The sequence below is a fragment of the Ptychodera flava genome, chromosome 14, assembly GCF_041260155.1.
Source record: "Ptychodera flava strain L36383 chromosome 14, AS_Pfla_20210202, whole genome shotgun sequence".
Taxonomy (NCBI): Eukaryota; Metazoa; Hemichordata; class Enteropneusta; family Ptychoderidae; genus Ptychodera; species Ptychodera flava.
In genome coordinates, this window is record NC_091941.1 from 40971827 (window position 1) to 40993943 (window position 22117).

The 22117-nt window shown below is 39.5% G+C and overlaps 2 protein-coding genes across 2 annotated transcripts in view; one reads left to right on the forward strand and one right to left on the reverse strand.

Annotated features, from left to right (window-relative positions):
- The window catches only part of LOC139150519 (protein sprint-like), a 108715-nt gene that overhangs the window by 36862 nt on the left and 49736 nt on the right, over positions 1 to 22117 (reverse strand). The window contains exons 7-8 of the mRNA XM_070722938.1: positions 20266 to 20430; positions 124 to 2244 (exon numbers count right to left, since the gene is read on the reverse strand). Coding sequence (XP_070579039.1) covers positions 124 to 2244; positions 20266 to 20430 — 2286 coding nt within the window. The remainder of the gene's footprint in view (positions 1 to 123; positions 2245 to 20265; positions 20431 to 22117) is intronic.
- LOC139150518 (uncharacterized) lies at positions 9912 to 12508 on the forward strand. Its single transcript, XM_070722937.1, has 2 exons — positions 9912 to 10145; positions 10322 to 12508. The coding sequence occupies exon 2, from the start codon at positions 10576 to 10578 to the stop codon at positions 12001 to 12003; it is 1428 nt and encodes a 475-aa protein (XP_070579038.1). The 5' UTR covers positions 9912 to 10145; positions 10322 to 10575; the 3' UTR covers positions 12004 to 12508.

Genomic DNA, 22117 nt, shown 5'->3' on the forward strand with positions numbered 1-22117 from the left:
AACGATGCATCAGTTTTCTTGTAGTCCAACTGCAAGTTTAGCAGACATCCAATAATCTTCAAATTACCACTCTGTGAGTACATCTCTAGAATGCCTTTTTTACATACTGGTACATGTACTTACCAAGAAAGGGTTTTTTGATTTTCTGTTTGACAGCCCCAAAACCTGATGACCGCCTTTTATTCTGTACTTGTTGTCTTTGATTTTCCTTCTGTTCACTTTCTATAAGATGAGACTGTTCATCTTCTACCGGCACATAGAATATACTTGTGGTTAATTCATCAGGTTTCTTTCTCCTTGATCCACCATTTTTTGTTCCATCTCTTCCACGTGATAGTTTTCTAAAAGGTGTACTTTGCTTGCTTACCTCTGCAGTCTCTTCAGTGGTAGCAGTATCCTCCTGCGGAGACTCTTCAGATATTTTGTTTCCTTCAAATACATCATCATTGCTTGGCACTGCAAATTTTGGCTGATGTTTGGTATCTCCAAGATCAAGCTCCCAGAGACTGCTATCCCAAGGATCTGAAAATTGTGTAGCTGAACTGGTGCCACTTTTTGGGGATAGGGTGATACTCACATGAGTTGTTCTGGATCTTGTCATGGGAATGTTGACATCCTCAAAAGAAAAATCTGAAGGATATGGCACATTTTTTTCCAGTGTGTCTGTAAAAACAGAGTCTCTACTGAAAATACTAGATGCCATACTCTCTCTACTTGTAAATGACATTGCAGAATCATGTCTTTCTGAAAAACTGACAATACTTTCCTCCAAACGAACAGCTCGATTAAACATCTGCAAAACATGTTCATTTTCTCTGAGTTGATTGTTATGATCACTGTGATCTGCCGAATTTCTTGCAACCAACGGATCAAAATCATCAAGTGATGACCTAATATCTATATTACTTGAATGAGTTTGGAAAGGTTGTAAAATTTCTGTACTATCACTGCAATGAGAAGGGATATTTGTGTCTAAGATGTTAGTATTGGAGTCATCAGGTTGAACACTGTTTCTTTTTTCTGTTGAAGTATTGCTAATGCTGTCCAATACTGGTGATGCTCCAGTACTTTTTGATTCTGCACCTACTGTGCTTTCAGTAAAACTATTACTATTCCTGGATTGGCTGCTAGTTGTACTATCGGAAGAGTATGATATCCGATCAATTTTGTTTACACTGTCCACAGAATTCAACACTGATGGTTGCATGAATGTCTGTGACATAGTATTTTGCGGTATACCATATGCCTGATCAGAGGTAGCGGGGGTCCATGGGTCAGAGATCACATTTGTCTTCGTGGATGGTAAATTGTAAGCATTTGGGTTCAGTTTGGGTGCTAATTGCAGTTTTGGTACTACTTCCGTAGCAGGGGTCCATGGATCAGAGATCACATTTGTCTTTGTAGATGCTGAATTGTAAGCATCTTGGTTCAGTTTGGGTGCTGCTTCCATAGCAGGGGTCCATGGGTCACAGATCACGTTTGTCTTTGTAGATGGTGAATTGTAAGCATCTTGATTCAGTTTTGGTACTACTTCCATAGCAGGGGTCCATGGATCAGAGATCACATTTGTCTTTGTGGATGGTGAATTGTAAGCATCTTGGTTCATTTTCGGTGCTGTTTCCATAGTAGTGTTTGGTTTGGGTGGCAATGGTGGTAGTTCTTGTGTCAGGGATATTGGCAGTTGATTGACATACATGCCAAATGATGATGGTGGAAGGTGATCTTGTTTAGTGGCTTCAAATGGTTTGTAGTAATCTCCAGAATATCTGCCAGCTATTTCTCCTTCCTCATCAATGGCAATTTGTGTGGCTGTTCTGATTGCAGGAGCCTCATTACTCGGTGGAGGGGGAGGCGAATTATCTGGTGCTGGATAACGTTTCTTTATATCATTGTTTTTGTGCGTCAATGGAGACAGAGTCAAGGATAAAGGTCTGCCAACAGAATAATCTGAAGGTGATGATACATCAGGAAACAATGGGGTCATTAATTTATGTCCAGCGGGCAAAGTGTTGCTTCGTCTTTCTAAAGGCAACTTTTCCGTCAAAGGATCTTGAACTGTTGTTGTAAAACCATCATTTTCACTGTCATAAACAATTTGGTCTTTCATATTGGTTTCTTCTTGTGTATTTTCAGAGATAGGTACAAGTATTTCTGTTCTTATTACTTGTTGATTATTCATAGACATCCTTGCTAGATCTGATGCTGACAAAGTTGCTGAACGATTCATTGAAGATGTCCAAAAATCTGTAGAACACAAAAGACGAAATACGAATGATGAATGAAATCAGAATAATCAAGGAATTATGACAGAAATATAAAAACAAGAGGAATATTAAAGACAGCCAGAAAATATATATTTTATACATTACACATCAACCTTTGAAAGCTTTTGCAAAACTTACATTGCAGAGTTCAGAGACCAAGGCTATTATAATAATAATAAGTTGATAAATAATTTTGCTTAACCAGCAGTATCTGCTAATCTTGGATGCACTTCTGATTTTAGTATTCATAAAGGTTTAATATTTTTATGAATAATATTTACTAATTAAATATCAGATGACTGAGGTAGTATTTGAGTATCTTTTTTTTTGAAGCAACTATGAACAAAATTGTCAGCATTAAGCAGTTGCACATTACTGACTTTTATGTTACCATGCCCTGTCCATTGCATCTTAATTGGTCAAGTTGAACCATGTGACTGACCACAAATACACAGTAATGGTTTGTTTGCAAGCCTGTGAATATGAATGATAATATTAACAACTCACTGTATTGCAAACATTGTAACTTTTACAGCTAAAACAAAAATTGTGATTTGTGCAAAGATCAGAATCAATCACAAACTAAAGTGGAGCACTTGTTGGCCAAGTTTAGACACTTTTTTCCAATAAAATCTCTGGAGTTGCAAAATTTCTACAGCGCTTGTGAGAGTGCATTGTGTATTGCACTACACACTGTTCAGTGAATACAATATTTGTGTAATACAAGAATTAATGGCCTTAGCAAGCCTCCCCTGTTCATTTTAGGCTTTCCTCTCACCCTTGCCCATAAATAAACCTTAATGGTCAGGGTGTCATCCTTTACTTCTATAATAACGTTACCATTCAGTGGGTTTTAATTAACCACATAAAGACTTTATCAGTGATCAGTCCCACAACTAACTACATCTTTACCAATAATCACACACCCACAAATTGAAATAGAAATGGGAGATGAATGTATGTCTTTGATCAGCAATGTTTACGAGACTTAAACAGAGTAAATGTCTTTTTCTTTCATTCTGTATATAAAATTAAGCAATAAATCATGCCAATGAGATGTACATACATATAGTAACAATCTTGCATCCATACTACTTTCCAAGCATGTTATAGGCTTCTGAAGATGATTTTTGTCACAAAAGTTATGAGCAGTACGTCAGGGGTAAGGATGGGCAGCATGTCAGGGGTAAGGCTGAGCAGCACATCAGGGGTAAGGCTGAGCAGAAAATCAGGGGTAAGGCTGAGCAGCACATCAGGGGTGAATATGATGTATACCTGATTTTTAGGTTAAGGTATTGCAACTAGCAGTAGTTTAACCGATATTCTTCACAATATTGGACTTAATTATCAATCTCTGTGCATAGTTTATAAAATATTATATACCCCTTGTTGCTATGACTATGGTTGTTAAGTATACTCAGGGTTCTCCATGAGGCTTTGAGGGGTGGGCCACCCCTCAAAACCTTATTGATAAAAACATGTATCCTTTGTCTATCTTTTGAAATTGCTACATACTTTTCTGTTTTGTAAACAGAATTCACGTACAATTTAAACTGAAGAATATTTAGCAGTGATTAGCATTTTTACATCTAAATATATAAAAGTGTCCCATAAGGAAGATGAGATTAATAAGTAAACTAGAACTCAAACACGAGTCACCAAGCATACAGTATATTGCATTAAGCGTTATGGTATTTTGTGTAACCATTTGAAACCACTCCTTTGCTGAAATCCAAAAACGATTTATATAAATACAATCCCAAAATAAATGATAATAATCCTCTTCAACCTCTTTGCAAAAACTTCATATCGGGGAATTAATTAGTTGCCATTTATAAAGTAGTCGATTTGAGGGAAGAATCTTCATTATCAACTTATACTGAAAATTCCTTAGCTTAATATCACTAGTTAATTGGAATGGAAGCACCACACCTTTTTCAGAAATATTATCTCATCAAATAAATCGTACCAGTAACCAACTATGCGTGGAGGAAGGTCCTCAGGTGTTTCTATATTTACAAAGAAAGTGTAAATCTCTCTGTTAATTTTTAAACCAGACAAACATTTAGGATTGAGAAAATTAGGCCTACAGACCAGTAATTTTGATGAGTGTGAACCCTGTAAAATATTCTTCCAATCTGTTGGTATTGCAGACAATAATTGATTGTACTGAAAGTGAGTACAGGTATTACCATACATTGTGATAAAATTTTCATAACTAAAAAACTTACAAATACCGTTGAGAAGATCGTTAATAAAACTTATACCATTCTCAAAACATAGGGCCAAAGTCCCTGAAGCTACAATAGACAAGGATACAAAATTCAGTTTTTCCTGACTGTATGAAATTATCTCACCAAGGTCATCCTAAGGACCTGTAAATCAAATATTAAAGATGTCTGACCACCGGTTTTGAAAAAAACAAGTGACCCAACAGTCGACAGAGCTCTGCTGTGTTATATAGAGAATAACTTTTTGTGACACATGTATTGATGAAGAAAGTGGATATTTTTGATAGCTCATTTCAGGATGGCCTGACTAAAAATGGCAAAATTAGCTGCAAAAATACAAAATTGAAGAATTCATCATAATTTCAATATATTACAATGAGATAAAGTCTAGGAACCTGTATACCAAATATCGAAGCTATCAGATGAGTAACTTTTGAGAAACAAATATTTTGACCAAAAATGGCAAAAATTGACCCAAAAATACAAAAATTGAAGATTTCATCCAATTTCAATATATCACACTAAGACAACCCCTAGGAACCTGTATACCAAATATCAAAGGCATCAGACAAGTACTTTTTGAGAAACACATTTTTTGACCAAAAATGGCAAAAATTGCACCAAAAATACAAAATTGAAGATTCATCATATATTGAATATATCACATTTAGTTCATCTGTAGGAACCTGTATACCAAATACCAAAGCTGTCAGACGAGCGGTTTGATGAAATAAAGTTTTGACCAAAAATGACAAAAAAATTCCTTAAAAATACAGATTTGCATATTTCATCACAATTTGAACAAATCTAAGTTGGGTTATCCCTAGGGACCTGTATACAAAATAACAAAGCTGTCTGACCAGCAGTTATGAAGAAGAAGATTTTTTACCAAAAACGCCATTTTTGGCGCTCATTTACATATTTTCAACAATATCAAAAAATTAAAAACAATAGTTTCTCATAATTATATTTTTAATTTACACAACAAATATCAAATCAGAAAGTACTACGGTTCTCAAGATATTTGAGTGGACGGACACCTCACAAACGAACATACATACATACATACATATCAATCAATCAATCAATCAATCCATTTATAAAGCGCCTGTATCCTATAAATCAATAGTTCAAAGGCGCTGGACAGAATTAAGCAAAAGTTTTAGTGAATAAGTAAGTTTTCAGGTTCTTTCTGAAGCTGGTGGCTGATGGCTTCTGTCTAATTTCAAGAGGAAGTTTATTCCACAGTCTAGGCGCGGCGCGCGAAAATGATCGTCCACCGTAAGAGTCAAGATTGTAGCTTGGTTCCTTCAAAAGACATTTAGCAGATGAACGGAGAATCCTTGTACATTGCTTTTCCTGGATGAGGTCGGTTATGTAGGTTGGCGCCAATCCATTGAGTGCTTTGTAGGTAGTATAGAGAACTTTGAATTGTATCCTTGACTGCACTGGTAACCAATGAAGCTTCTTGAGAATAGGTGTAATGTGTTGACGTTTCTTGGTACGGGTGACGACTCTTGCAGCGGAATTCTGTGCATGTTGAAGTGGTTTGATGTGGTCGTAAGCTAAGCCATATAAAAGTGCATCACCGTAATCCAGTTTTGATGAAAGTACAGCTTGGACAAGCTGTTGACAAGTGTCGGTGGTGAGATAATTACGGATATGGCCGATTTTTCGAAGGTGAAAGTAAATAGAACGGCATGTAGTGGATATACGTTTCCGGTAGGAGAGGTTACTATCAAATTCGACGCCAATATTCCGTGCTGAATCTGTGAGTGAAACAGGACTTGAACCAATGATGATGTCAGCAATTTGGCATGGTGCACGGCTAAATTTGGAACGAATAAGTAGCACTTCTGTTTTTTCATCATTTAGTTTTAACTTGTTGTGAGTCATCCAGAGCTTGATGTCATGTACTGCCTTTTCCATAATATTGACTGAAGACTGGGTATCAGATGGTGCAAAAGATAAGTACAATTGATTGTCATCTGCGTAGAGATGGAATTTAAGGTTGTGTCGTCTGATAAGCTGACCAAGTGGGATGATGTAAATACAGAAAAGGAGAGGACCAAGCACAGATCCTTGCGGGACACCAGACTCCAGTCGCTGTGATGCTGATAGTGTGCCCTCTATGTTCACGCATTGATATCGATTTGTGATGTATGAGGTGAACCATTTCAATGGTATGCCTGAAATACCAAGGTCAGAGAGCCTGGAAATGAGAATGGCGTGATCAATCGTATCAAAGGCTGCTGAGAGGTCCAGAAGCACAAGAAGAACATGCTTGCCTGTGTCGAGTGAAATGCAAATGTCATCATGGACTTTGAGAAGAGCCGTTTCCGTACTGTGGAATTTCCTATAGGCAGATTGTAGCGGTTCCAATAACCCGTGCTCCGATAGATACGAACTCAATTGTAGCGCAACCACTTTCTCCAAGATTTTAGAGAAAAATGGCAGGTTGGAGACCGGCCGGTAGTTTTTGAAATTATTACAGTCAAGCGACGCTTTCTTTAGTATTGGCGTTACCATAGCCGATTTGAACAAATCTGGGACAAGACCCTGCTTAAGTGATGCATTTATAATTCCGGACAGGTTCTTTGCGAGTTTATGCGCGCATTGTCTCACTAGTGAAGTTGGAATCTGGTCCAGCATGCAAGATTTAGATGGAGAAGTGGCAATAATGTGTTGTACCTGTTTTTGATCGATGTCTCGAAATTCATCTAATGTTTTGCCGGCTACTGTGTTAATGTCAGGCAAATTATATGATTGTCCAGAGAGATTCAGAGTGGAGCGTATGCCTTTGATCTTATTGATGAAGTAACTACTAAACTGTTCAGCAAGGTCTTCGGATGTGTCGTGGGGTGGTAGAACTTTCTTTTTTGAGGTACCAGACAGTGAAGAGAAAATCTTGAACAATGATCGTTGATCGTTGGCATTTTCTTTGACCAGATCAGTGTAGTACGTTATCTTTGATTGTCGAATAAGCTGACTAACTTTCCTGCAGTGCTCTTTGAATATTTGACGATGAACCTCCAGTTTTGTCTTGCACCATGTATGTTCAGCTGATCTCCGTTTCTTCTTTGCTACATACATACATACATACATACATACATACATACATACATACATACATACATACATACTGACATACAGACTGACGCCAGACAGATACCTATCCCAATAGCTTCTATAGACTATAGTCTATAATAGCTAAAAAGCGTTTCCGCACGATTGGCTTATCCCTAATACATATTTCAGAATTACAACAGATCAGTTGTTGGCAAACATCTACCTTGTCAACAACAGTGGTGAAGTTATACTGCAGCCACGCTGAAAAGATTTCTCTTAAGAAAACAGAACTAATGGGCTTTAAAAGATCAAAATCAGTCTTGTCTAGATTAACATAAAAATACCACCAATGGCGCTTGGACATAATGACCGCCTAGTATTATCGGCATTTATCAACAACCCCACTCATTGTGAATTAGACAGACCACCAAGTCAACGTGCAACATATAGCTGAAAGACTTTTTTTCACATTGTGATTTTAAGCCCAATTTTATGAGAAAAGGGACATGTATATGTATATGGAGAAAAAAGCAGAAGACATATTTGTAAATCAGTGGTTTGTTGAGTGACAATCATGTATGCATCTCTTGAAAAATTTTGTTGTTATAAGGTGTAACAGTAGTGTAAGAATAATGAGGTTAGAATAAGTGTAGTAAAGCTATTGACAGTAATTAAGATTACAAAATTATACACTAAGCTACGGAAATCTGAATGAAATAAATGTTGAAAGTAGTCATTGAAGCTAAGATAGGAATGAACTGAATTACTGTTAAAAGCCTTGGTAGAAGGCCACTGCAGGAATTGGTCAATACCATGGTGTTGGAAATGTAAAGCCAATCTTGCCTGCCACCCTTATTACAAAAAGGTCTATAAATATTAGTCAATTTAAGGGGGTAAGATGATCTAGTAGGGCAGCAAAGTCATGGTCATCTTTTTGTCTAATACCTTGTGTAAGTTCATGAACTTTACATAAATCTTGCTATAGATTTGTTGCTAATGGGCAATAACTGTGTTTCAGATCATTTGAGAGCAATCCATCCATGACAGGTTTTAATTGTATAGCTTCTATTTAAAGAAGAGAAACTTCCCAAAAGATTTTTTGTTCCCTGTAATTTCCTGTGAGAACACACGGACAGATGCTCAGGACAGGTGCTGGTGCTAGCTTGATAACTAACCTAAAACTTGTAACTCCATTGTCAAAGAGTAAAGACTGTAACATGTGACCTCGTGGATACTTAATGATCTCTGGAATGTGAATGTCAAAGTCTGTATATTGACTCAAGGATGTTTACTTTACAAATGCCTAGGGTCCTCTCAAATGTGAGAACCTAAAATATGAAAGATGTTTTTTTTATCGCTTTTGTTGTCCAAAAGAATGTGGAAATCTCTGATACTTCGAATCAGCCATCCTGCATATTTCTAACATTCATCAAAACCACGTTTCTGTTCCACAACTCATAAAACAGTCCAAAATGCAGAATTAGTGTACCTTCCAAAACTACATAATATGAAAGACCCCTAAAATCAATTCGTTAAAAAGGGGGTTAGCAATTTCCCAAAACTATCTAACCACAACATCGTTTAACTCCATCTTTAGGAATCGGAACTTTGAACACAATCTGAATATCTGTACCAAATATCAACAGAGTCTATTCAGTGGTTTTTGACTTTTTGTCGTTTACGGAAAATTTTCACTGTCCGACATCAACTTAACCCATCACTATGGCACACAGTCCATGTAGCCGACAATGAGATGCAAATGATATGCGGTCAAGGTCTCCTCAACTAACTCTCAGCTGGTTCTTCACTTTCTACTATTTTTTTAGTATTTTTTACAAAGGCACAGACTTATTCTACCTGCAACTTAAAACTGATAGTGATTTTGTAGCTCATTCTTTACTATTTTTCATAGTTTTTGGTAGCCGGTAACACACACTTCGTGTTCGTGTCGGCTACATGGACGATCTGCCATCACTATAACATGATGACCTTCGGTCATTATGTTAATAAAAAGGAGGACCACCAAAACTGGAAAGTAAAATATTTATACCACTTACTGCAAAAGAAACTATTATTACACAAGAGTCTAATAAACCAGGCAGTCTTAAGCGTGAGGTTAAAAACCTTCATATTTGTTAATTTAAGACCCCCATTTCCAGTCATATGAATTCTGTATAGTACATCTCTCGATCTTGTCTCATTTACCTCCCAACAAAAAATTAAAAATTAAAGTATCATACTTCTTGAAGAAGTCGCTATTCGGTGACGGGAGAGACATAAACAAATAGGTAAACTGTGAATTAACCAAAGATTTAATAACTGTTACTTTCCCGTAAATAGTGGGTCTGTGTTGAATTGACCCTTCATGACCCTTTCTAGATTTTCAGAAGATCGCCCTCTATCTTTCTTAAGGCCCTCTGACACAAAGGTCAAGAAACTTCTTGGTAAAACAATTAAAAGGTTAAAGATTAAATTACACCCAGGCAGACACGTTTTTTCCTCCACTGTCTTAAAGCAAGTAGACATGCCACGTGGATCTCACAAACACTCCAGCCAAAAGTAGGACTGTAGGCGCAACGATGTAAGTTGATTTCCTTTTATGACTTTCCAATTATTTAGAGGACCATTTTGAATGCAGTGCTTAGATATTTTAGTAGAATTTAGTTCTTTTATTCCGTTTACTTTTAACTTGATCTGCCTCGACTCTCCGATGTAGACAATGAATGACCTTGTATTTTAATCTCTTTATTTACCCAGTTTTCACCGCTTCTTGAATAAACCTATCCTAAACTAAAGCAACTGAGGGTGGTTATTTCTTGGAGTGGTTGGCACTTAGCGGATACAAAAGTAACTGGACTCCGCCACAGTGAAAAATCGTTGGAAGTGAAAACCAGTGAACCATTGGACAAGACACTGGCTCGAGTGCACAGCGGACACTGGCATATAGGCTACAAGGTAGGCCAACTGTATACACATATACAGCCAACTACAACTGACTCAAAGAAACTATAATGGAAGAAAATAAAGTCGAAGGAGCTGAACAACCAGCTCACACAGAATCTCAAAATGAAGATCAAGAAGATATTTCTAAGGCAGAAAATACCACAGAACAAACAAAGGAAGGGGCGGTTCCCAGTGGGACTGCTGAAGGTGGATCTGCTGCCCGAACTGAAGGGCGCCCTCTACAGGACAGTAGTAAAAACGAAGGAGGACTGCTCTATGCTACCCTGAACACTGAAAAGGCCCTGTCAAGCATTTGGAACCAAACAAGGGGAGTTCTCATCGACCTTAGGGCGATGCAGGACCCAACAGAACGCAAAATTGATACAGCAGAGACACTTTCCAAGGAATATGAACAAACTTGGAACAAACTTCAGAGACTTTATCAACAAGACAAGACTCCAGAAGGTAAGGAGCAAGCAGAATTAACGGAAATAAGCTTCAATAGGAACATTGAACAAGCGAATGAATACATTAATGATGCAAAGACAAGGAGAGCTGAAAACAGCGCCCTCAACTTCAAATCACCATCCGAAAGAGGATCTACACTAGGCAGCTCGCGTAGTTCACACAGAACCAGATCATCAACATCATCCAGAACAAACGCATTAAAGGCACAAGGCAAGGCACGCTCTGCAGCAAGAGAGGCAGAGTATATGAAGACAATAGCTCACTATCAAGCTAAGATCAAAGTTATCGAAGCTGAAATGAAAGCAGAAAAGGCAAGGATCAACGCAGAAACCCTCCAGCAAGTAGCGGAAGAAAATTCCTTACCAGTACAGACACTTACTACACCAGACCAGTCATCGAACGACCATGTATCACGATACATTGCAATGAAAAGAGAAATAGAGCAAGATCCATTACCAGCACTGAACTTTACCGAGTTCGTACCCAAAGCACAAAACAAAGACTTAGAATCATCCCCTCTACTGATACAACCAGGACAGGGAACACCAACAGAATCAGGTGAGACAGTTACACCTACTTCAAATCAACAGACACCTACAACAAGCCAGAACAACAACAACATACAACCTCTGACGGAGATAGCCCAAATGATGGCCCGTCAACGTTTACCACTACAACAACCAATAACATTTGGAGGCGACCCAACCATGTACATGTCATGGAAAAGATCATTCGAGGCCACTGTAACAACGGCCTGCATACAGACATCTGAGAAACTAGATTTCCTGCATAAATACACGCAGGGAGATCCACAGAAAATCGTCGAAGACCATCTACAACGATATGTAGATGACCCAGACGAGTCATATAGAGAGGCTTGGATAGAACTAGAAGACAGATTCGGCAACCCTGCAGTCATCACCGCAGTAATCCTGGAAAGACTGAAGTCCTTCCCGAAAGTTAAACCAGACGAAAGCAAAAGGTACTCGAACTATCAGACTTGTGCTCTAACACAGAGGCACACATGAGAAAACTTCCTGACCTTTCGTCCCTCAATACACCACAGGGACTCAAGCCCGTCATGGAGAAGTTACCAAGATTCGTCCTCAACAAGTGGAGAGATAACGTGGCATCATACAAACGACGCCACAAAACATTTCCTCCATTCAAGTTCTTCAAAGACTTCCTGAAAGACACAGCGAAAGCAGCATGCGATCCTGATATTCCAAGACCAGACGACACACACCCTGGAACAAGTAAGTCAAAATCCAGTCAACAAACGAAGACTAGAGCGCGTGTACACGCAACGAAATCATCAAATGAAGAAAAACAATGTCTCTTTCACGAGGCTACAGGACATGACCTGAAAGATTGCAAAGCATTTGCAAAGCAACCAGTTGCTGACAGAATTGAACTGTGTAAGAAGAAAGGCTTATGCTTTAAATGCACTGAGAAACATCTCGCCAAAGACTGCACATCGACCATCGAGTGCGCCATATGCAAGAGCAAGAAACACATCACCTGTCTCCACGCTACACCGGTGACAGGTCTAAGCAGAAAACAACCGAAGCTAAACCAGAAGATAAAGAAAAGGAAACCCAAGAAGCTACAACAAAATGTACCAGACTCACGAAATGCCCAGCGGACGTTCGTGTGGGAAATAGTCCTCGCAAAGGTGTATACACAAGACCGACCAGCAGACTACATAGAAACTTACGTAGTCCTAGACGACCAGTCCAATGCCTGTATGGGTGACAGCCACCTCTTCGACGCACTGAAGATACACGGCCCAGACCTTGAATACGAACTGTCAACATGCAGCGGCAAGGGAGAACTCAGAAAGGGACGACGTAGCAACCGCGTCATCATAGAATCACATGACGGAAAGAAAAAATTCTCTCTTCCCGTCCTACTAGAAAATGACAACATACCGAGCGACAAGAACGAAATACCCACACCAGACATTTGCAAGACCTTCAAACATCTGAAGCCCATCATCGATTACATTCCAGAACCAAAAAGGAACGTTGGAATTCATCTCCTCATCGGCAGAAACTGCCCAGAACCACTGAAAGTCAGAGAAACAAGAAACGGACCTGTAAACTCGCCCTGGGCTCAACGCACCGACCTAGGGTGGACAATTTCAGGTGAACTGTGCCTAGAGACAGCAAGAGGTGTAATCCGCACTTCAGTACACCGTACGACTGCAACCCTCAACGGCTACAACGAATCAGCGCTCGAATGTAACCATCACATTCACATCAAAGACATAATAAGCCCGAAACCCGTCAACTTCGGCACCACCGTCTTCAAGCGGACACCTTACGACGAACAAAAGGCACCCTCCATTGAAGACAAGCAATTCCTGGACATCATGCAACGAGAAGTCCATGTAAATGAGGAAGGAAATCTAGAACTTCCTCTCCCCTTCAGGCAAGACCCGAAGAAATTACCGAACAACCGACAATCAGCTCTGAACCGATTCTACAATCTACAGAATCAGTTTCAGCGTAAACCACAAATGATGGAAGAATACTTTCAGTTTATGAAGAAAATTACGGAACGCAACCACGCAAGTCCTGTTCCAGAAGATGAAATAGATGCCGACAACGCATGGTACCTACCACACTTCGGTGTCTACCATCCCAAGAAACAGCAGATCAGAGTAGTATTCGACTCCAGTGCAAAGTACAATGGAGTCTCCTTGAACGACGCATTGCTTCAGGGACCTGACCAAATGAACAGCCTCCTCGGTATCCTGCTACGATTCCGACGCGAGCAGACAGCAGTAATGGGCGACGTAGAACAAATGTTTCATAGCTTCCACGTCAACAAAGAACACAGAGACTATCTGCGCTTCTTTTGGTTCAAAGACAACGACCCCACGAAACCAGTAATTCAGTACAGAATGAACGTACACCTGTTCGGCAATGTCTCCTCACCAGCCATTGCTACCTTCGGACTGAGAAAGATTGCTGAAGACGGCGTATCTACATACGGAGAAGACGTGAAAGAGTTCATCGACAAGAACTTTTACGTCGACGACGGACTAACCTCAGCAGGCCAGATGCACAGAAAGCTATTAGTCTCATCAATAGAACAAGAGACTTACTAGCGACCAGAAACGTTAACTTCCACAAGATCGTTTCAAATGATGAAGAAGTCATGACAGCACTTCCAAACGAAGTACGAGCCAAAGATCTACAGAGTTTGGATTTCAACCAAGACACCTTACCGACACAGAGATCATTAGGGGTCAAGTGGTCTCTAGAGGCGGACGCATTCACATTCGAAGTAGACTTGAAGGAGAAGCCATTCTCACGGCGGGGAGTACTGGCGATCGTCAACTCAATATACGATCCACTCGGTATACTCGCACCAGTTTCCATAGAAGGAAAACTAATACTACGAGGCCTCATGACAGAAACTAAAGGACGCAACTCATCAAACCTTGGATGGGATGAAACACTACCAGAGAAATACTTGCCCAGATGGACCCACTGGTGCAACAACCTCAACTACATCACAAAGATACAGCTACAGCGATGCTACACTCCCCACCTTCGGACCCATAAAGAAAACTGAGTGTCACATTTTCTCTGACGCCAGCAATGAAGCCATAGGTGCTGTAGCGTACATGCGGTTAATTAACCATGAAGACAACGTCAACGTATCATTCATACTTGGCAAGGCAAAGGTAAACCCGACTCATGCAGTCTCCATACCTCGCCTAGAACTGTGTGCAGCCGTCCTAGCGACAGAACTCGCACAGAAGATCATATCAGAAATCGGCCTGAACATCGACAACGTCATATATCACACGGACAGCGAAATCGTCCTTGGATACATAAACAACAGCTCGAAACGTTTCCACGTATACGTAGCGAACAGAGTAGAAAAGATACACAACATCTCATCACCACACCAGTGGCGACATGTGTCTACACACGAAAATCCAGCTGACATCGCATCACGCAGCGTACCAGCCCAAAAACTCAACTCAACTATCTGGCTATCAGGACCAGCATTCCTGTGGCAGCGAGACGAGCAAGACAAGACACATGAAGAAACAGAACACAAATACACAGTAAGTGACGAAGACCTGAGGTCCGCAAACAACTTGCTGTCCTCAACACATCAACGAAGGAAGTAGAACAAGACGACTTAGGTGCTCACCGATTTCAACGATTCTCATCATGGAGATCCTGAAGAGAAGTATTGCCAACTTAATAGGCAAAATCAGACAAAGAAAATTACCAGAAAAGACAGACAAAAAAGAAGAAGAGAAGTCTCCAGAAGAACTGAAAATTGAGATGATGGCACAAGCAGAAACCATCATCCTACGCTCAGTACAGAAAAGCGTGTTTCATAAAGAATATGAGATACTATCTGCAACAAAGTCAGCAGGCACGGACAACAACAGACTACAGAAACGGAACCCCATCAGCCGGATGAACCCATTCATCGATGAAAAAGGACTCATCCGTGTTGGAGGAAGACTTCGTCAATCCGACATCGACCTCTGCGGCCGACACCCCATCATCCTCACACAGGACAACCACATTTCACGACTTATCATCGATCATGTACATCGACAAGTACAACATCAAGGCAGACAACTCACCCTGTCAAACATCAGAGCTAATGGCTATTGGATCATAGGTGTACATGACATGGTAAGAAGTATACTACACAAATGTGCGATATGTAGAAGACTGAGAGCAAAACCACTCACTCAACTCATGGCCGACCTACCGTCGGACAGAACAGAGAAAACCCCACCATTCACCAACGTCGGAATGGACGTATTCGGCCCCTGGACTATAGCTTCCCGCAAAACCAGAGCCGGTACGTCTGAAGCAAAGAGATGGGCAGTCATCTTTGTCTGTCTCTACACTACAGCAGTACACATAGAAGTAATAGACTCCATGGACACTTCATCCTTCATCAACGCCCTACGTCGCTTCATAGCTATATGCGGCAACATCAAGAAACTCAGATGTGACCAGGGCACCAACTTCATCGGCGCAAAGAACGAACTTCAGGCAGCAGCCAAAGAGCTGGATCAAGACCGCATCAAGAAATTCCTTACAACGAGAGACTGCGAGTGGATTTTCAACCCACCTCACGCATCACACTTCGGCGGTATATGGGAACGACAAATTGGTACCATCAGACGCGTTCTTGACTCCATGCACTATCAACTAGGCAAGCAACAATACACACATGACTTGCTGACAACTCTCATGGCAGAAGCCAGCGCCATCGTCAACTCCAGACCTATAACAACGGTATCATCAGATGCAAACGATCCCCAAGCTCTCACCCCAAACATGCTACTCACAATGAAGACTCAATCACCGACCCCACCACCAGGCTCATTCGTCCAACAAGACATCTACAGTAGAAAACGTTGGCGACGCGTACAGTATCTAGCTGATCAATTCTGGATACGATGGAGAAAAGAATATCTACAAAGCCGTCAGCCACGACCAAAATGGAACAAATCTACAATCAACGTCAAAGAAGGAGACGTGGTTCTTTTGAGAGAGAAAGAATACGCAAGAAACAGCTGGCCCCTCGCTCGCATAGTGAAGGTCTACCCCAGCGATGACAACAAAGTACGAAAAGTAGACGTGATGATCTACAAAGATGGCGAACATCGAACCTACCTCAGACCAATTAGTGAATTAGTTTTGATTGAAAGTACAACTTGAACTCTGTGATTGAATTCAATGAACACTACTTACGGACTCTATTAGTATTAATTAACACTTACGTATATACTCTTAGCTTTTAGAATTTATTTAGACCTAAAATATTAGTAGGCATTTATTCTATTTGAAATTTATGATTAGTAAAAATTCAGCTTACCGCGCATTTTTAGACGGGGAGTGTGTTGAATTGACCCTTCATGACCCTTTCTAGATTTTCAGAAGATCGCCCTCTATCTTTCTTAAGGCCCTCTGACACAAAGGTCAAGAAACTTCTTGGTAAAACAATTAAAAGGTTAAAGATTAAATTACACCCAGGCAGACACGTTTTTTCCTCCACTGTCTTAAAGCAAGTAGACATGCCACGTGGATCTCACAAACACTCCAGCCAAAAGTAGGACTGTAGGCGCAACGATGTAAGTGATTTCCTTTTATGACTTTCCAATTATTTAGAGGACCATTTTTAGAGGACCATTTGAATGCAGTGCTTAGATATTTTAGTAGAATTTAGTTCTTTTATTCCGTTTACTTTTAACTTGATCTGCCTCGACTCTCCGATGTAGACAATGAATGACCTTGTATTTTTAATCTCTTTATTTACCCAGTTTTCACCGCTTCTTGAATAAACCTATCCTAAACTAAAGCAACTGAGGGTGGTTATTTCTTGGAGTGGTTGGCACTTAGCGGATACAAAAGTAACTGGACTCCGCCACAGGGTCCCCTACCCTGCCATGGCTGCAGTAACTTCCTCGCCTTTTCAAAACGTGGATAAAAATTGGCATCAACCTGATATGATAAATCTATTGGAATCTGGATACCAACAACATTAACATCACCATTGATATGAAAATCTGTGTTTTTAAGTGATCCAATACGTAACACCTTGCATTTATCATAATTAGGTTGCAACCCTGAAATTATGGAAAAAAACATTCAAGATATCAAGTAATGCATGAAAAGAACCAGGGTCTGGTTGAGTTGAGAAGTTAGTATTGTCGGCATATTGTGAAAACTTATTTTCGAAGGGGCCTGTTTTAAGACCTTTTAATTCTTTACAACTTCTTACTCAAATCCCCAGCATCTCTACAGCAATTACAAATAAGTAAGGTGACAGTGGACAACCTTGTCGGACGCCCTGAGAAAGACTAAAATTATCAGAAACATGACTATAATTAAAAATACGACTAGAAATATTGTTATACATAACTTTCACCCATGACATAAATGATGGACCAAAATTGAAAAAAATCCAAGCCTTAAAAATAAAATCCCATCTCACTTTATCGAAGGTCTTTTCAAAATCGGCAATAAAGACCAAACCAGGCTGATTATTCTTCTCATACAATTCTATAATTTCAAGAATCATCCTAATATTATCAGCTATACATCTACCATGAATAAAACCTGTTTGGTCCTCATTTATAATATTTGTGATAACACGTTTTACTTGCAATGAAAGACACTTGGCCAAAATGCGAGTATCACAACAAAGCTAAGTTAAAGGTCGCCAATTTTTAAGAAACACCGGATCCTTATCATTACCTTGTGCATCCTGTTTCAAAAGAAGTGATAAAAGCCCTTCTCTTTGTGAGGATGATAAAACCCAAGATTATAAGAATAATTAAAACATTGAAGCATGGGTGTACATAATTCTTTGAAAAAAGTTTTGTAAACTTCAACCGGAATACCGTCTAAACCAGGAGATTTTCCAGCTGGGAAGGATCTGATAGCTTGCCACAATTCATTGATCGTAAAACCTTCACAGGTTTCCCGTTCAGATTTACTTAAACGACAAGCATAATTATCAGGAAAAAAAGTATGACAATTTTCATTGCTAAGTAAAATTGGGGGATGATCGAATAAATAAAGTTTCCTGTAAAACAAAACTTCTTTACTCAAAATCTGTAATGGGTCTGACAGAACGGTGTACTAAAGTCATGACATTTTTCCTCAAATAATTCCTGTGAATAGGATTAAGAAAATATTTCATCGGACATTCGCCACCTGCCATCTACCTGGCTTTAGCATGAATAATGAGACCAACTGTTCTCTCTGCATACAGAGACTCAAGTTCTCCCTGTTTCAATGACAAACGGAGAGAAAGGTCACCTCAACAATGACTAGACCCAGAATCAATAATGGTATGTAATTCATTAATTCTCTGATGAGAATATTCTCCTTTTCTGTTCTTTTGTGGTGCTTAAATGAGCTAACTTTAATACAGTGGCCTCTAAAAGCACATTTAAAGGCATCCCAGACACTGTGAGGGTTTGCAGAGCCATTATTAGCAACAAAGAAGTCAGAAATAAAACATGAATGGATAATGAAATTCTGGTCTTTGAGGAGAGAATTATTGAAGTGCCAATATCCCTTTTCACATGTGAAAACATTAGTTTCCAAACCAATACCAATGAGGTGATGATCTGAGCGATATCTTTCGCCAATGGTAACATATGTTATTTTTGAGACAAAAGAAAATGGCACTAAAAAATAATCAATTCTACTGGCCGAATTGCCTCTCCTTCACGTGTATCGCCTCACAGAAGGGTTTATACGTAATTGCCAGATGTCATGCAAGTCCCACGAATGCATTAAATGTGTCATGCTCTTGAGACTGACAAACCTTGTGATAACTGGAGGAGACGGGCAACTTTCAGAAGACGTGCCGAGACGATGAACTCAATTGTACGGTTTCAGCCGTCGGGAGTTTTAATGAGTTCTTCAAAAAGGTGCTCGTTTTACGTTCTAAATCTTCATCCTATTCATGGTGGATTCCATGTATAATTATATCATATTTTTTACTATATCTATCTAGTTAAAACTGAGCAGTAATCCGCTCACAACGCTCATTAACCAGCATCTTACACGGGAAATCATCTCCGAAGACTGACACTCTTGACAGCATTCCACATCAGTGACCCTTTCCTTCAAGTCTGTAACATTTTCCACCGTTGAGTTCAATTTAGCGACTACCGAGGAGATTTCTAGAGTTAATTCTTCTTTCACTTGGTCTATTTTGAGTGACAAAGTTTCATTTTGCTTAGTAAGTATCGTTGCCAAAGCCTTCAGTTCTGGTGACAACAGTTGCTGGAAAAAATCTTCATTAGCATGTTGCGTAACACTCTCTTTGCCAATAATCATGGTAGCAGCATTAGACGCCATGTCAAGACCACAAGTGGAACTTGTTGAAGACTTCTGCCGTTATGCCTTTCTAATCTTACGTACCATAAGGCTAAAAACTAGTCCACATGAACCACAACGATATAACGCCAATAATTATTTGCAGCCAAGGTATCATGAACTCTCAATTATTGAAGAAACAGAAAAAAGCTTGCGGAGGTTTCTGTGCACACGTCTGTTCAGGCCGCCATGATATGCAAATCCCCCTGGAATTCATGGAGAGCACAGATACTGTTGTTGCTACAGTTGCAACTGTGGCAAAAGTTTGGGTATACTGTTGTTGGTTCTGGAGATAAGCCATGATCCTATTTTCTTTTTTGATGTACAAATTCTGACATTTATGGATAACTTGTAGAACATGAAAATGACTCATTACTCATAAAGATATTGTCTCACCTGGTCCAAGAAAACCCAATGCTGATAGTTCCTGTGTGCTGTTGGCATGCAGTATAGCTACAGGTAATACTAGCTGTGTTGGCAGACATTCTTGGAATTCACAGAGATGACCAATTAATTTTGGAACAGAATCAAACACTTTGTCACAACCTACTAGCTTCACACCTGCAGAGGAAGAAAAAATTGAGAAAGTGAATATGTGGTTCAAATCTCTACTTGCAGTGGTAGTAACTTTGAAAAAGCATGTACAGAATGTAAAGTAAACTAAGTCGGTGAATTCGTTAAGTTGTTACAGTCCTGTAGTAACAAGTCATTGACAATGACATAGTCCCCACTTGTAAAAGGAGTATTAGTCTTGACGGGGCAGGGAAATGTTGTCATTAAGAAGTATCACTGGAGTGTATAAGTTCACATCTATGGGCACATAGGTTTATGTCGTTTTTCCCAATTTATAACAAGAGGCATGTCTAAGTTATGGTTGTAAATGGGGAAAAAAGATCAGACCTCTAGCTGTGTTGGCCAGCCAAGAAATACATATGTGCATAATAAATGAGGTACGAGATGTGAAATCTTAAGGTCTAATATCCTATCAAAATTGAAGCGTACAGAACTTGTGGTTACTGAGTTATGCATATATATGTATAATCAAGTTCTAAGGTCATCAAGGTCACGTGACATTTTGAAAAAAAAAATTGTATTGCTGAGTTATCCCTTTTATACCAAAAATCAGACCTCTAGCTCTATTGGCTCGCTCAAAATTAGATATGTGCATAATTAATGAGGTACAATATGTGGCGTCATAAGGTGTCCCATCATACCATATATGAAAGGTTTGGCACTTGTGGTTACTGAGTTGTGAACAAATATGTATATTTGAGGTCAAAGGTCACCAAGGTCACATGACATTTTGTCAAAAAAATTGTATTGCTAAGTTATCCCTGTATACCAAAAATCAGACCTCTAGCTCTATTGGCTCGCTAAAAATTAGATATGCACATAATTAATGAGGTACAATATGTGGCATCATAGATTGTCCCATCATACCATACATGAAGGGTGTAGCACTTGTGGTTACTGAGTTATGGACAAATATGTATATTTGAGGTCAAAGGTCATTGAGATCATGTGACATTTTGTCAAAAAAATTGTATTGCTAAGTTATCCCTATACACCGAAAATCAGACCTCTAGCTCGATTGGCTTGCTCAAAATTAGATATGCACATAACTAATGAGGTACAATATGTGGCGTCATAAGCTGTCCCATCATACCATATATGAAGGGTGTAGCACTTGTGGTTACTGAGTTAGGCCAAAGTAAGTAAATTCTTTGTTTTGCGTCCACTCTAAATGGGAAAAGGTACGCGTCTAAGCGGCTGAAAAACACACAAGAAAATAAACACAATGTAATTTGATTGCAGCAAATAAAAAATTGTAACAAAATTTTAGCAATAAAAGCTAAGCGGCCATGTCCTAAAATTTCATATTCAAATACACTGTGTGTGTTTTTTATGAAAACCTTAAAAACCTAAGCGGGTTGGGACGCAAAACAAAGAATTTAATTACTTTGGCCTTATGGACAAATATATATATTTGAGGTCAAAGGTCACCAAGGTCATGTGACATTTTGTCAAAATATCTGAGATATCTGCATGAACGGATGGACTCACGGATGGACTCACGGACGGACATGACCCAATCTATAAGCCCCCTGGACTTCATCCATGGGGACTAAAAACTGTGTCACTGCATCCTTTTTGCAATATGAATACGATGAGAAACTAAATTTTTATTTTTCTTGGCCTTATACATGGGAGTCTATGGACTGCCTTATACATGGGAGTTTATGGACTG